At 39.2% G+C, this 12,755-nt stretch overlaps 1 protein-coding gene across 7 annotated transcripts in view; it reads right to left on the reverse strand.

Moving 5' to 3' along the window:
• The window catches only part of SMC1B (structural maintenance of chromosomes 1B), a 78,910-nt gene that overhangs the window by 32,455 nt on the left and 33,700 nt on the right, over positions 1–12,755 (reverse strand). For 4 of the 7 annotated variants that reach the window (XM_065570090.1, XM_065570056.1, XM_065570065.1 and 1 more), the window contains 6 exons: positions 10,138–10,317; positions 8,848–8,994; positions 7,830–7,967; positions 7,148–7,264; positions 4,963–5,069; positions 3,344–3,485 (listed from right to left, as the gene is read on the reverse strand). In XM_065570090.1, the coding sequence (XP_065426162.1) occupies positions 3,344–3,485; positions 4,963–5,069; positions 7,148–7,264; positions 7,830–7,967; positions 8,848–8,994; positions 10,138–10,317 (831 nt within the window). The remainder of the gene's footprint in view (positions 1–3,343; positions 3,486–4,962; positions 5,070–7,147; positions 7,265–7,829; positions 7,968–8,847; positions 8,995–10,137; positions 10,318–12,755) is intronic. The other 3 variants (XM_065570074.1, XM_065570081.1, XM_065570046.1) reach the window with 1 other exon arrangement.

The raw sequence follows: 12,755 nt of genomic DNA on the forward strand, positions 1-12,755 counted from the left end.
GCCTGAAAAGCTGGCTCTGTTACCAGCTGGCCCTCTGTAACAAGGTCATTAAGCTATTCTCTCTTCTGGGGGGTGGGGGGGGGGGAGTAGAGGAGGGAAGCAGGGTCTGCTGAATGACATCCCATATTAAGAAATTGTACTTAGTTAGGACAACCTGGCAAATTTGACACTTTCAGCTTGAATGAAGCACAGGAGGATTTTCATCCAAACAGGTTAAGTCTTTTGGGATCCTTTTCTTTTATTGGGTTCCTGGTGAGCGTGGACAGCCAGGACTACTAAGGAACTGGGGTTGAGGTGCAAGTAGAAATACTCAATTCCTTCTGTACTAGATATCATTTTTCTATGCATTTCATCGTCAGTAGGTGACTGGCATTTACCACAGCGCTCTTTCTGAATCTAAAGATCTCTCATTTATAGGAAGAGATATTCTGGCCGGTCCCAGGGATGGATAGCAAATAATTTTTTAGATTTCTTGATCTCTAAGGTGACTGTGATCTGTATCAGGAGCTCCTGAAATGCCCTAAAATCATCTGGGATCAGCATCGGTGCTGGAATGACTGTTTCATCTGGAGTTGACAGAGACAGGTCCTCTGTGGGACAAGGGTGTGGAGGAAGACTGCTGCTGCTGCATTAATACCTCTGGGTCCCACTCTTCCTGGAACTTGGGTATTATTGGAGTCAGTGATATCACTGGGGAGGAGGATCTTTTCCTTTTTTCATTAGAGGCAAGTGGTTTCTCGACACCTGGAACGATAGGCCTCAGTATTTCCAGAACGGTCAGGGCAGCATCCTGTAAACATATGGGTGGCTGGCAGGTTATTGGGGCTATCTCAGTGCCAATCCTGATGTGGTAGAGGCTAAGTCTTTAGATCCGCTGATGGATCTTATGTGGGACAGTTCTCTGCTCAATCATAGAGGACAGATGGCTGTATCTCCTCCATAGATGCCACCAATGGGTAAGACGTCAGCAGTATCAGGCTTGTGCTGGTACCAAGGAATGTCTCCAGTGCCAGGTATGGATCTGGCATAGGTTGCAGTTGTTCCTTCAGTGCCAGTACATATGTAGGGGCGCTTTGGTATCCAGCCTGGTACCAATGGTGTCACTCTTATTTTTTTCACTCATCTTAAGTGATGGGTGAGGCTTGGGGAGGAAGGGTTTTTTTCCCCCCCAATGTCTTACTGTGTCTCTCTACATAGAGCTACATACTGAGCATTTCCATGAGCTTCTGTCCCATTACTCTGTGTGACTCCAGACGGTGCCGTTTCAATGTCTGAGGCGTGATCTGAAGGTCTAGGTGAATCCAGTGCCATGGATGCTGTGTTGGCTCTTTGCTCAACCCAGAATTCTCTGCTGAGTTCTTAGGCATCATCCACCTGGTCAGTGGTGCACTGGACGGTGCAGGCTTCACTGGCATAGGGTCCTCGAACCCACGGGATTCTGATGCCGCCTTCATTGACTGCTCCAGGAGATGGAAGTTCAGTCTTGTGTGTCACTTGACTCCTGGATCCAAAAGGAGAATGAGGTGCAGTCCACCTGCTTGGGATGAGGGATTTGCCAAACCAGATCAGGTGCCTGATGTGCCCATATGCAAATGGAATCCATGTCATAAGATAAGTGAGGCATGAGGCCTGTGGATTTTAAGTCTACCACCTTCATGTCCTTGTACAAGGCAGTCTGTAGAGGGGGAGCTTGCGTCAGAGAAAATCAATCAGCTTGGGTTTTATTCTGTTCCAATACGTTAAAATAAGGAGAATGAAGGCTGTTCTAAAGAATCTTCACAAGATTTATGAAGTTTGGATGAGAATAGCCAATATTAAAGCACCAGCAAGCCAGACAGGCATTAGGTTTCATACTGCTGCACAGGCAGTAGGAGGGAACTGAGGGAGGGTCACAGCTGCCACACCTTTATGTCCTTGTATGGGAGCATGAAGAGGCTAAGGATGCATGAGTGGCCCCACCGCTAGCAAAAAGAATATATAGCAAGATCCACACCAACACACACACAAAGAACTTTCAGATACTTTTTCTTTGCTTTGATAAAATTAAAACAGCATCCCATTCTCTATGATTACAAAGGCCCTGATCCTACAATATGGAAGTAAATAGGAATTTTGCCTTTGATTTCGGTAAGAGTGGATGAAGCCTAAAAGGCACTGGGAAGAAGGCATTCATGGAAAGCCTGCACAGACAATCCTATCCACAGGAGACACTGGGGTGTTGTGCAGGTGGGGGCATGGCCAGCAGCTTCGTGACTATATGGGTCCACTATTCAAAACCACTAAAAACAGAGTGCGGGGGCACAGATGCTGTGGACTCTATTATAGTCCATGGGCTATTGTAATCCTCTTCCAAAGTTCCTTCAGCATTGGAGAGAGGATTCCATCCTTCTCACACCTCACACAAAAACTCCTATTTACTCACAGCCCATGCAATCAGGTTTTAAGTAAAAGGATTTTAATCACAAAAGAAGAATATATGCTTTCAACTCTTCAAAGAAATTTTATTTTGATGCTAAATTATTTTCCCCATCTCCAGAAATATACCCTTTCCGCTATATTTTAATGATGATTTGATTTATTTTAATGGAGAGATGTGGAAAATAGAGATGTAGCTGGCATCATTCTCACGATGGAGCAGGTTTATGTGGTATAAACATCTAAGTAATATATATCTTTTATTTAACACACTGCAACATCACTCTCCTTTTCACTGCTTCACGTGGATAAACATTTTATCAATATAAAGGGATAAAATAATGCTAATTGCGTATGAATGTGCAACTTTTTATTACTGCATATGCTCACCATTTTTAAAAAGTGAATTTTAAGAAAAGCCAGCTACAAAGAAAGTATCCATATGTACAGTCAACTTTAAAAATTACTTCATACAAAAATATGAGGCCATTCTGTATGCTCAGTTATGCTGAAATTATTTTAAGCTGACTATATTTACTATGTGTAAAGTATTTTGAAGATGAAAAGCATGATATAAATGCTTGTTAGTTTAGCTGTCACTAGTCAAACTTGCTAAAGAACCTCAACCATGTGCTATTAATATTTTAACTGTATGTTTATCTATAGTCATTGATGCATTCATGTTGCGTGTTCATGTCATTAAAAACATTCCTGTAATGCACATATAGAAGCAGAGTAAAGGTTGCTCTTAATATTTTCTGACTTTTTCCAGTTCACATATCATGTTATTTTAACATATTTGTTTCAAGTTAAAATGTATACAACTGAATATTCTGAACATTTATAAATAAACATCAGGTTCATTTAAATTATGATTCTCTATATTTTCCTTCTCTCCTGCAATAGAACATTGTAATGTAACAGTTACCTTCTTTAGCCTGACAATCTCAGCCTCATCCTTACGAATTGTCTCCTTCAACATGTGGATCTTGTTCACTAACTTTTGTAGCTGGCCACGACTGTATTCAAGCTGAATGCTCAGTCGTGTCTTCTGGTTTTCAAACTCCAGTCTGGCCAAACATAATGTAATAACATTATTTTTGGCCAACACTTAGAAATCAGTAGCACTGATTTAAAAGTGTTCATAAAAAAAGACTGCAAAGCAAATGTACCCCATTAATTTTTACTTCAGAATAACTGAATATAAATGCAAAAAGCATACCAAATTTAACAGGATAATTTAGACACAGGATGACCATTGCAAAATAAGTATGCAATCCAGAAATGAAGTATCTTGCAGATATACTGAAAATCGTAACAAAAAACCCACACTAGTCCAGAGTATACTGATGACTACTTCCACAAACATTTTGTCCCTTCAGAAACAGAAGTGACACAAAGTTTAATCCTTCTCGCTTCTCAGTACAAGGTACGTACTCATGACCAATATAGAAAGCTTCTCCTTTTACTCTTCTGTTATTAGCTGTTTAAAACCACCCTCCTCTGAACCCCCAATTCTCAGATCTAAAACAAGGATTTAAAATGGAGCATGTCCGCTACTCTAAAGTTTAAAATCCTGTTCAACTATGAACCTGTACAAGTATTTGAATCTCAACCACATGCAAGGGAAGTGTTTTGTCCTCTAAATTCCTAGATGACAACATATCAGAATGTCCGACTCAATAACCTGGGTGCAGAAAAGGAATTGGACTCTGTTACTGGGAATCTGTACTGGAATACAGGCAAGGATGATTTGCTGTTAACAACTCTAAGGTCCATGAATCACTGTCTGCTTGACTGAGGAGATGATACAAAAATGAACAGTAATCTTTATTTCAAGTTTTTAGTCTATAAGATAATAAAGGAAAGACTTCATATCCAATCCTGGAACAGGACACCAGTCTCCAGTGCTTCTGACTCTCCTCTTTGAGAAAGAAACTTGTCCTTTGTCACCTAAGTATGTGAATGAAATCCCTATTGTTGATGTTACCAATTTGAAAATATCTTGTTTGAAGTTCTAATTTCGTCATCGGGTGCTTCCTATATAGAAACATTACATCCTTACATTTGGTTCTCCTTTGAAATGTGTGACCTCGTGTAGTGAGGCAGACTGGCCTCCACTACACCTTGATTAATAGTGTTAATGTTTTCACAAATGTAATGATAAAGCCATTTCTCTGGGCAGTTTTTAGGCTATTATTCTTGCTTATTGCTATATTATATATGTAGTACTGTAATAATGTCAAATGTACAGTATTAGTAATATATTCTTATCTAACCAGTTAGTTGTGAAACACCACTGTGGACTAGTATTGCAGTTGGTGTAGTAGCCCCAGACAGACAGTATACCTAAGCTAACTCCCAGTAATAAACACATTACCATATTGTTAGGATTGCTAGATATGTTATGATGGAGAAAATCTGACACCTTGCAGTAACTCTCTTGGGCCTTGGCATAGTTACTGTCGGAAGGATCGCAATTACTAAATTACCGGTGTACTTGTTTTGATAATGCATACAGCAGTTTTCATTTGTTTGAAAAAACACCTTTTTCTGTCAGTTTCTTCCTGCAGTTTCACACGTTCTTGCTCAAATACACGAATATTCTCTACCCCAATTTCTTCACAGAAGTCCTGGAATACAGCATCTTCAACCTTTAAACAAACAATCCAAACAAACCACTTAAACCTTTTTTATAAAATGATGCCTCTTACGTGAATTTAAAACAGTTTATTTTTTATATATTGGGCAAAATTTTGAAGAAGTTTTAGAAACACAATGTATTTTAAAGCTGCTGGGAATTTACTTGCACTGGGAATTTTCAAAGTGGGTGTGAAGTCCAAATAACTACACAGTGCAGGTGACCTTCAGAGGATGAGGAGAGGAATCCCTACTTTAGCCATTTGTGCCAGAGCAGGAGCAGTGTTACTCCAGAGACAATTCAAGATATCAAACTGGAACATTAGCCTCATACTCCTACCCATGGCTCCCACTCTCTATGGGGAAAGAGAAGGCTACAGGGTATGCAGAGCTGCTGATCCTCCAGGCCCATTCCTGCCACTAAACTCTTTTGCAAAGCTAAGCTCTGTGCCACAGAGGAGAGTGCTTATTCCCTGTTAGAAATCCTACTCCCTTCTCTACATTGATACAGTGGAATCACACCAGTACACCTACCACAGGTTACTCTTACTGACAAAGGAAAGAGCAAAAAACTTTCCCCAGACTAGAAAATGGATATCTACAAACCCACACATATGACCCAAAATTAATAAACAGATAAATGAGTTTTAGATTTGGAAAATTATGCTTACAAAGTTCAAGGGACAATGGGACACATACAAATACAGTGAGTATTCCATTTTGCACCTATCAGAGGAACAAAATTTAAAAAACATGCAGCACAAGCTAATATGGATCTCTAAGAAAAATAAAAGCTCTTACAAACAGCTGAGAGTTAAATGTATTGCCCAAAACTACATAATTTATAAACACATCAATATCCAGTCTTATTTAACACCATCAATAGATACACTATTCTTAGGAAATACTTAATCTACATTTTCTTTTGCTATAAAATCAAGCACTACATTATTTGCACAGGAAATGATGACAACATGCTTGGAAAATGTGCTTTTGGTGAGAACTGTATTTCAACTATCAAGCCCTGTATAGTTGACTCAAGAACTCAAGTAACTAAGTAACCTGTTTTTATAGGTAGTGAGATACAAAAAGTCAATTAATTTTTTAAAATTGAAAAAAAAAATCTAAAATAATTTCTATGTGGCATATAAAAATGCTTAATTTTATGTAAAAAGCGACAGAGTCCTGTGGCACCTTAAAGTCTAACAGACGTATTGGAGCATAAGCTTTCGTGGGTGAATTCCCACTTTAACATGCATCTGATGTCCACAAAAGCTTATGCTCCAATACGTCTGTTAGTCTATAAGGTGCCACAGGACTCTGTCGCTTTTTACAGGATTCAGACTAACACGGCTACCCCTCTGATACTTAATTTTATGGTGTGACAAAGGGTTGAGATGATCCACAGAGACATGTGTGAGCATTGCAATAATCTCAAATAGATGCAAATAAAACCTTTATATTATACCGCCATGAATTCTGATATATAGAGAATATTTTCTTCATGGTGGCAAACACTATAGTTAAGCTTGAATTCCAGTTTCTGTTTTAATATTCCTTTAATAAAGTAATTCCCTTTGGATTGAAACCTTCTACATTTTGTCTCAGTCCCAAAGTGAATATTTTCTTGAGTCTCAGCAAAATTGCTTTAGCATATTTTTAAAGTTACTTGAGCAGAGGAAATTTTCCCCTCCTTATTCCAAAGGAAACTGTAGTGTTTATGTAAATGAAAAAAGGCCACCTGAAACTTGAAACTGCAAATTAGTTTTATTTTGTTCTACATTACTCTCTTAGGGAGCACAAAATTCTGGTTTGAATAAAAATGATTCAGTATTTTAAGGTTACGAACTGATAACATGGGATGTTGGAACACGCATATTAAAATATTTTAATTTTTAGGATATCATCACTGGTAGAATAGTATAGCATGCTGCATGTTCCCTGGAGTGCTTTAGCACATCTATAGACTATAGCTACTGTTCAGACACTAAAGGTTTAATAATTGCATGAGTTCACTCTCAACCCTACAGAGAAGTTGCTGAAAGCCATTTATAACTCCATAATTTGTCATGAACATTATAGAACGTGTTACCTCATTCATTTTCTTTTGAAACTCTTCAATTTTCTCTGTTCTTTGTAAAAGTCCTTCATTCAGCATAGCATATTGTGATTTAATATTTACTAACTCACTTTCCAGCTTAGATTTTTCCTAATTACAAAGAGGAAGAAGGAAATAAGTATTTGTATTGGTTTCTTTAAACAAAATGAATGATATTCTAACTATTAATATATGCTTCTGACACTATGGCTATTTATCTTGTGTTGAGTTAAGAAGTTACAACTTTTTTTCTGAAATCACTATTGTTGATTTAAGTGTAATGGCTACAATTCTATAGAATGGAAAGCAAATTACAAATAAATGTACCAGCTAAGACTTACTGAGTCATGCATCATTTTTGGGGGGGCTACTATGTATCAAGTTTAGCTGAGTGTCAAGCTCATTTTTTTTTTACACCAGTAACACCTCCTAAAGGAAAGCCTCATTGCTTTAATATAGTACTTAATCTTGTTCTCTAATTTTATTAATTCTCTAATCATAACCACTATTTGCTAAATATAATTCCAACAACTACACAAAGAAGATTAATATAAGATCTACTAAGCTTGTGGATATTGTATTGAGTATTAGCTACAATGTTTATTAAGCATAAAAATTATAACCTAAGATCACAAAAACCAGAGGAAAAAATAGGAGCTTCGTTATTCTGTACTACCTTGTAGAAATTAGCAAGGTGTTTCTTTTTAATATTCTCTAATTCGCTCTGCGAATATTTGAGCCGAGTCTGAATTCCCTGGCACTGTGCCTGTAACTGTTTCAAGTCAGTCTCCTTACGTTTGATCTTCATTAATTCCTAAAACAGATTTCAAAAATGGTCTGAGAAAATATACATAAAATGTATGTTTTAAAAACAGAAGTCTACTTCATACTCAAAAGTAAATTGCTCTAATCACAGGCCAGAAAAAAAATCTTTATGATCATAAATGACTTCCATTTAACAGGGTGTCTAATTAGACAAATTTAGCAAAGTTAAGCCAGCTGACCACAATCGAGTTAAGTTTTGATGGTGTGGGGTATATTCGAAAATGCTTTTCAAACAATGGTTCACTTTCTAGTGTAAAACGGCATAAATTGATAAATTACTGCTCTGGTCCTCCCAACAAAATCTATAGGGAAGCTATGAAACCAAGTTTTACAGTCACAATTCATGAAAGATTGTTCTCTGTTGCATGCTAATAATTTTGTTCTCACTAGTCACTTGACTATAGCAATGCCTCAAACAGCTTCTCTGATGAAAGACTCAAAGTGCTCCTACCATACCACAACACTTTCTATAGCAAAACTAGCTCTTAACAGTTAGGCAGTTCTCCATCTATGTAATCCACATAGAAAGTAGCTTGGTCTCATCTCCCCAGAAATAGTAAACTAGCCACTAGATGGGGAAACAAAACTACACTGTTAGTATGGGTTACAGATAAATAAATGAATGGCTCAGCTGCATGCAGTCACACTGCATTCCCTCTTGGAACAAAGGTATCAGGCAGGCAGTACTTCCGACCAACAAGCCACCTCCATCCTGCATTAAAAATAAAATTATCAGGAATGAAATAAATTAACTTGAAATTAAAAGTTGACAAAAACTGAATAGTTCCTCAGACTGTCTTCCCATTCATGACTTTTATTCCATTTTTGCCTTTAGTGTTAAGATATTATTGCCTATTTAATGGACTTACCTTTAGTTCATTAACCAACCTATCCCTTCTTTCTTTCATTTCTTTCATCTCTTTTTCATCCCAGTATCTAGCTTTAAATTTCAAGTCACTTGACCCTCCAGAGATAACTCCAGATTTCAAAAATAAAGTTCCATCAAGAGAGACTGTCTGAAAATTAAAGACATTTTCTTTTCTTTAATGAACAATACTACTAAGTTGGGTTAGGAATTGTACATCTGCAATACTCTAGCAGCTAATGGACCAAGATCTGAGCAAACAAGCGCATGTAACGACATATATATAAGTAACCTCCATACTTAGTTGGACCATGTCCCAAAACCCTTGTTTACACAGAGGTATACTGAGCAAGCTACAGAAGTATGTAACTGACACAAGTAGTGTTATTTTGCAGTGAGTAATGTTTTAATATAAATTAGCATTATAGCCTATTGGAAATTAATCCCATGAACAGGAAATGGGATTTTTATACATTTTATATTTACATGGTTGGAACCCTTAATTATTCATTTTCAGATATTCTAAAAGTTGGGTCTTTAAAAAAGTATACTTATTTTTGGGTGTCAGCTGGATAACAAGTGAAACATACTTTCCATCTTCATTTTTCAACTCAAAACTACTTAAAGATTTTTTTTGTTTAGGATTATTCTTGTTTTTGAATGAGCAACAAAAATTTAAATCAGACTGGTACAGAAGGTCCACAGGAAGAAAGTGTTGTTTCAAAAGATTTAACGTAGACTATCAAAGCAGGGCTCCCATTCTGTAGACTTTAACAAGTCTTCAGAAGGTATGTGACCGGGAGCTACCCCCATGTACCATTGTGCTGTATAATCGTCAGTGGAGAGGAACTGCAGAATGAAGTAGGGAGACTTTCAACCATAATGCAAACTTTTGCCTGCACCTCCCACACATGCTCACACAGAAAACCCTCAAGAACATATGAAGGTACTTCTCTGCATGAAAGCCAATAAAACAGATTTTATGTTTCTCAGCCAAACATTTTAAATATAACAAGCAAAAGGAATAAAAGGAGCATTTGCAAAAGAGTCCTTTTCTAACTTTTTCCCTCCGAGCTTCCCAGAAAAATTCCACACTGGAAAGAGATGGGTTATGTGAAATTTCAGGGAATTTAGTTTCTTTCTGTGTAAGTTGGCAAGAGCAATATAACGACAGTTTTTAGTTAAGTCATATTTTGTAGGATATTTATAGAACAAGTTATTTCAAATGGTATTAAACATATCATTGCAATCCACATGATGAAAAAAACATATGAAACAAAATTCAGTTTCTTACTTTCAACCTCACTGGTCCATCAAATGCTATCTGTCTTGCTTCTTTAACAGTTTCACAGACCAGACCATTCCCACATACAAACTGAATCACTTTTTTCAGGGGTGTAAATGGAGTCTGTACAACATCAATCATCATTTTAGATCCTTTTATCTCCCTTAATTTTTCATTGATGGGCTTAATCTAAAAAGCAAAAACAATCTTCTGGAGAAGTAGCTGAAATAATGTGATTGGCCAAACCGGACAGTCTCTACACAAAAGAATTAATGGACACAAATCTGACATCAGGAATCATAACACTCAAAAACCAGTATGAGGACACTTTAACCTGTCTGGTCATTCAGTGACAAACCTGTGGGTGGCAATTTTGCAACAGAAAAGCTTCAAAAACAGACTCCAACGAGAAACTGCTAAACTGGAATTGATATGCAAACTAGATACAATCAACTTAGGCTTGAATAGGGACTGGGAATGGCTGAGCCATTACAAACATTGAATCTATCTCCCCTTGTAAGTATTCTCACACTTCTTATCTTGATTATCACTTCAGAAGTTTTTTTCTCTTACTTAATTGGCCTCTCAGAGTTGGTAAGACAACTCCCACCTTTTCATGTGTGTGTGTGTGTGTGTGTGTGTGTGTGTGTGTGTGTGTGTGTGTGTGTGTGTGTGTTCCATTCTATGCATCCCAAGAGGTGGGCTGTAGCCCACGAAAGCTTATGCTCAAATAAATTTGTTAGTCTCTAGGTGCCACAAGTACTCCTGTTCTTTTTGTGGATACAGACTAACACGGCTGCTACTCTGAAACCTGTCGTAATGTGATACAAGTACTTTGGTGGGATAGTATACTGTATGAATAAAATTAACAACAAACATCCATATTTTCGCTCATACTTGTGCCTTCTGACAAGACAAAATTTACATTTATTAAAGTAAATAAAAACTGGACAAAACATGCATTAAAGTAACATTAAAAATCTACAATCAAAGATGCATACAAATTTATGGCCTGAGCTACCCCGGGCCCGCTACGAGGAGGAGCCGCCGGAGCCCGTTCACGCCCGCCACTGGGAGAATCCCTGGGAACCGCACCCCACTAACCCTGAGGGTGAGACTGGACCCGAACCCCTTCGCCCCTGCTGCTATCCCGAGGAGCCGCCTGAGGACCATTGGCCGGACTTCCCGGCAGAGCTACCGGACTTGCCGCCGAGCCCGGGCCGAGAGGAGCCCATGCAGATGGACTGGCCCGATCCTGGCGCGACGAATGAGGTAGGCTTTGAGGGGGATCATGGAAGCAGCCCGGGGGTAGCCGACCCCGGTCTGGCTGTAACAGAGTGTGAGCCTATGTCAGTGTGTTGCGGTCTGGATACCCCACTGACCAGCAGCGGCAGCAACCGCTGTTAGGGCCCCGGGCTGGAACGCAGTGGAGTGGGTGGGCCTGCGTTCCCCCCTGCCACCCTCCGCACGGGTGGCAGGCTTCCCCCTCACCCACCGCTCGGCTACGGAAGCCTAGGCGTGCCTTATTTGAACTATTTGCTCGCTCAGCCCCTGCAAACAAGGGCCTGAGCTAACTGTGTTTGCCCCGCCCTGATCCAGGGCCTGGGCTTTGAACTATCTGCTCGTTCAGCTCCTGCAACAAGGGCCTGAGCTAACTGTGTTTGCCCCGCCCTGATCCAGGGCCTGGGCTTTGAACTATCTGCTCGTTCAGCTCCTGCAACAAGGGCCTGAGCTAACTGTGTTTGCCCCGCCCTGATCCAGGGCCTGGGCTTTGAACTATCTGCTTGTTCAGCCCCTGCAAACAAGGGCCTGAGCCTAACTGTGTTTGCCCCGCCCTGATCCAGGGCCTGGGTTCCTGAACTGCTTGCTCGCTCAGCCCCCTGCAGTCAAGGGCCTGAGCTTTAACTGTGGTTGCTCCGACTCTGCACCAAAGAGCCGGAGTTACAGGACTAACTGACTGCTTGTTCCCACTGTAGTGAGTCGGTGTGGCTCCCCTCCTGCCCGGAAGGGTCGAGCCCCGGCTAGGACCTACTACACCATCTCTATTGAGCAAAACACATAATTGCTTTCCTGAATCAGTGCCTAGAATAGTGATTGCTTATATCAAATTTAAAAGGCAAAATAACAGGTTTTCAATTTTAACATGGGAACAATGATTCTGTCATAGATCTTTAAAGGTGCCACCGGACTCCTTGTTGTTTTTTCAGAAGTAAAGTATTCTTTCTATAGAATAAATCGGTTTCCAATAGGCTGAATTTATGTTAAAATTGTATTAGTAAATACAAAAAGAGGCTAGAAATGTTTTTTCAAAATATAGCAGACCTTGGTATCTCAGCTCTTTCAGGGGCCAAACTACAACGCAAACAAATTTCCATATTGGGATAGAATACTAAACTATGGATGGCCTGGGGGACAAGTCTGAATTGCAGGCCTCTATAGTAGTTTTCTCTGAAATGCTACAAGTTTAGGGACAGATCCATTTTACTATATGGCTTAAGGAACTAGTTTATAAAAGCATGATTTAATACATACCAAAGACAGTAAAACCAGTTACATGAGGAGGAGCAACCAAGGGACAGAATTACAATAAAGGGTCTTAAGTACACAGTGCAGAAAAGGCAAGGGTT

Source organism: Chrysemys picta, chromosome 1 (genome assembly GCF_011386835.1).
Source record: "Chrysemys picta bellii isolate R12L10 chromosome 1, ASM1138683v2, whole genome shotgun sequence".
NCBI lineage: Eukaryota > Metazoa > Chordata > Testudines > Emydidae > Chrysemys > Chrysemys picta.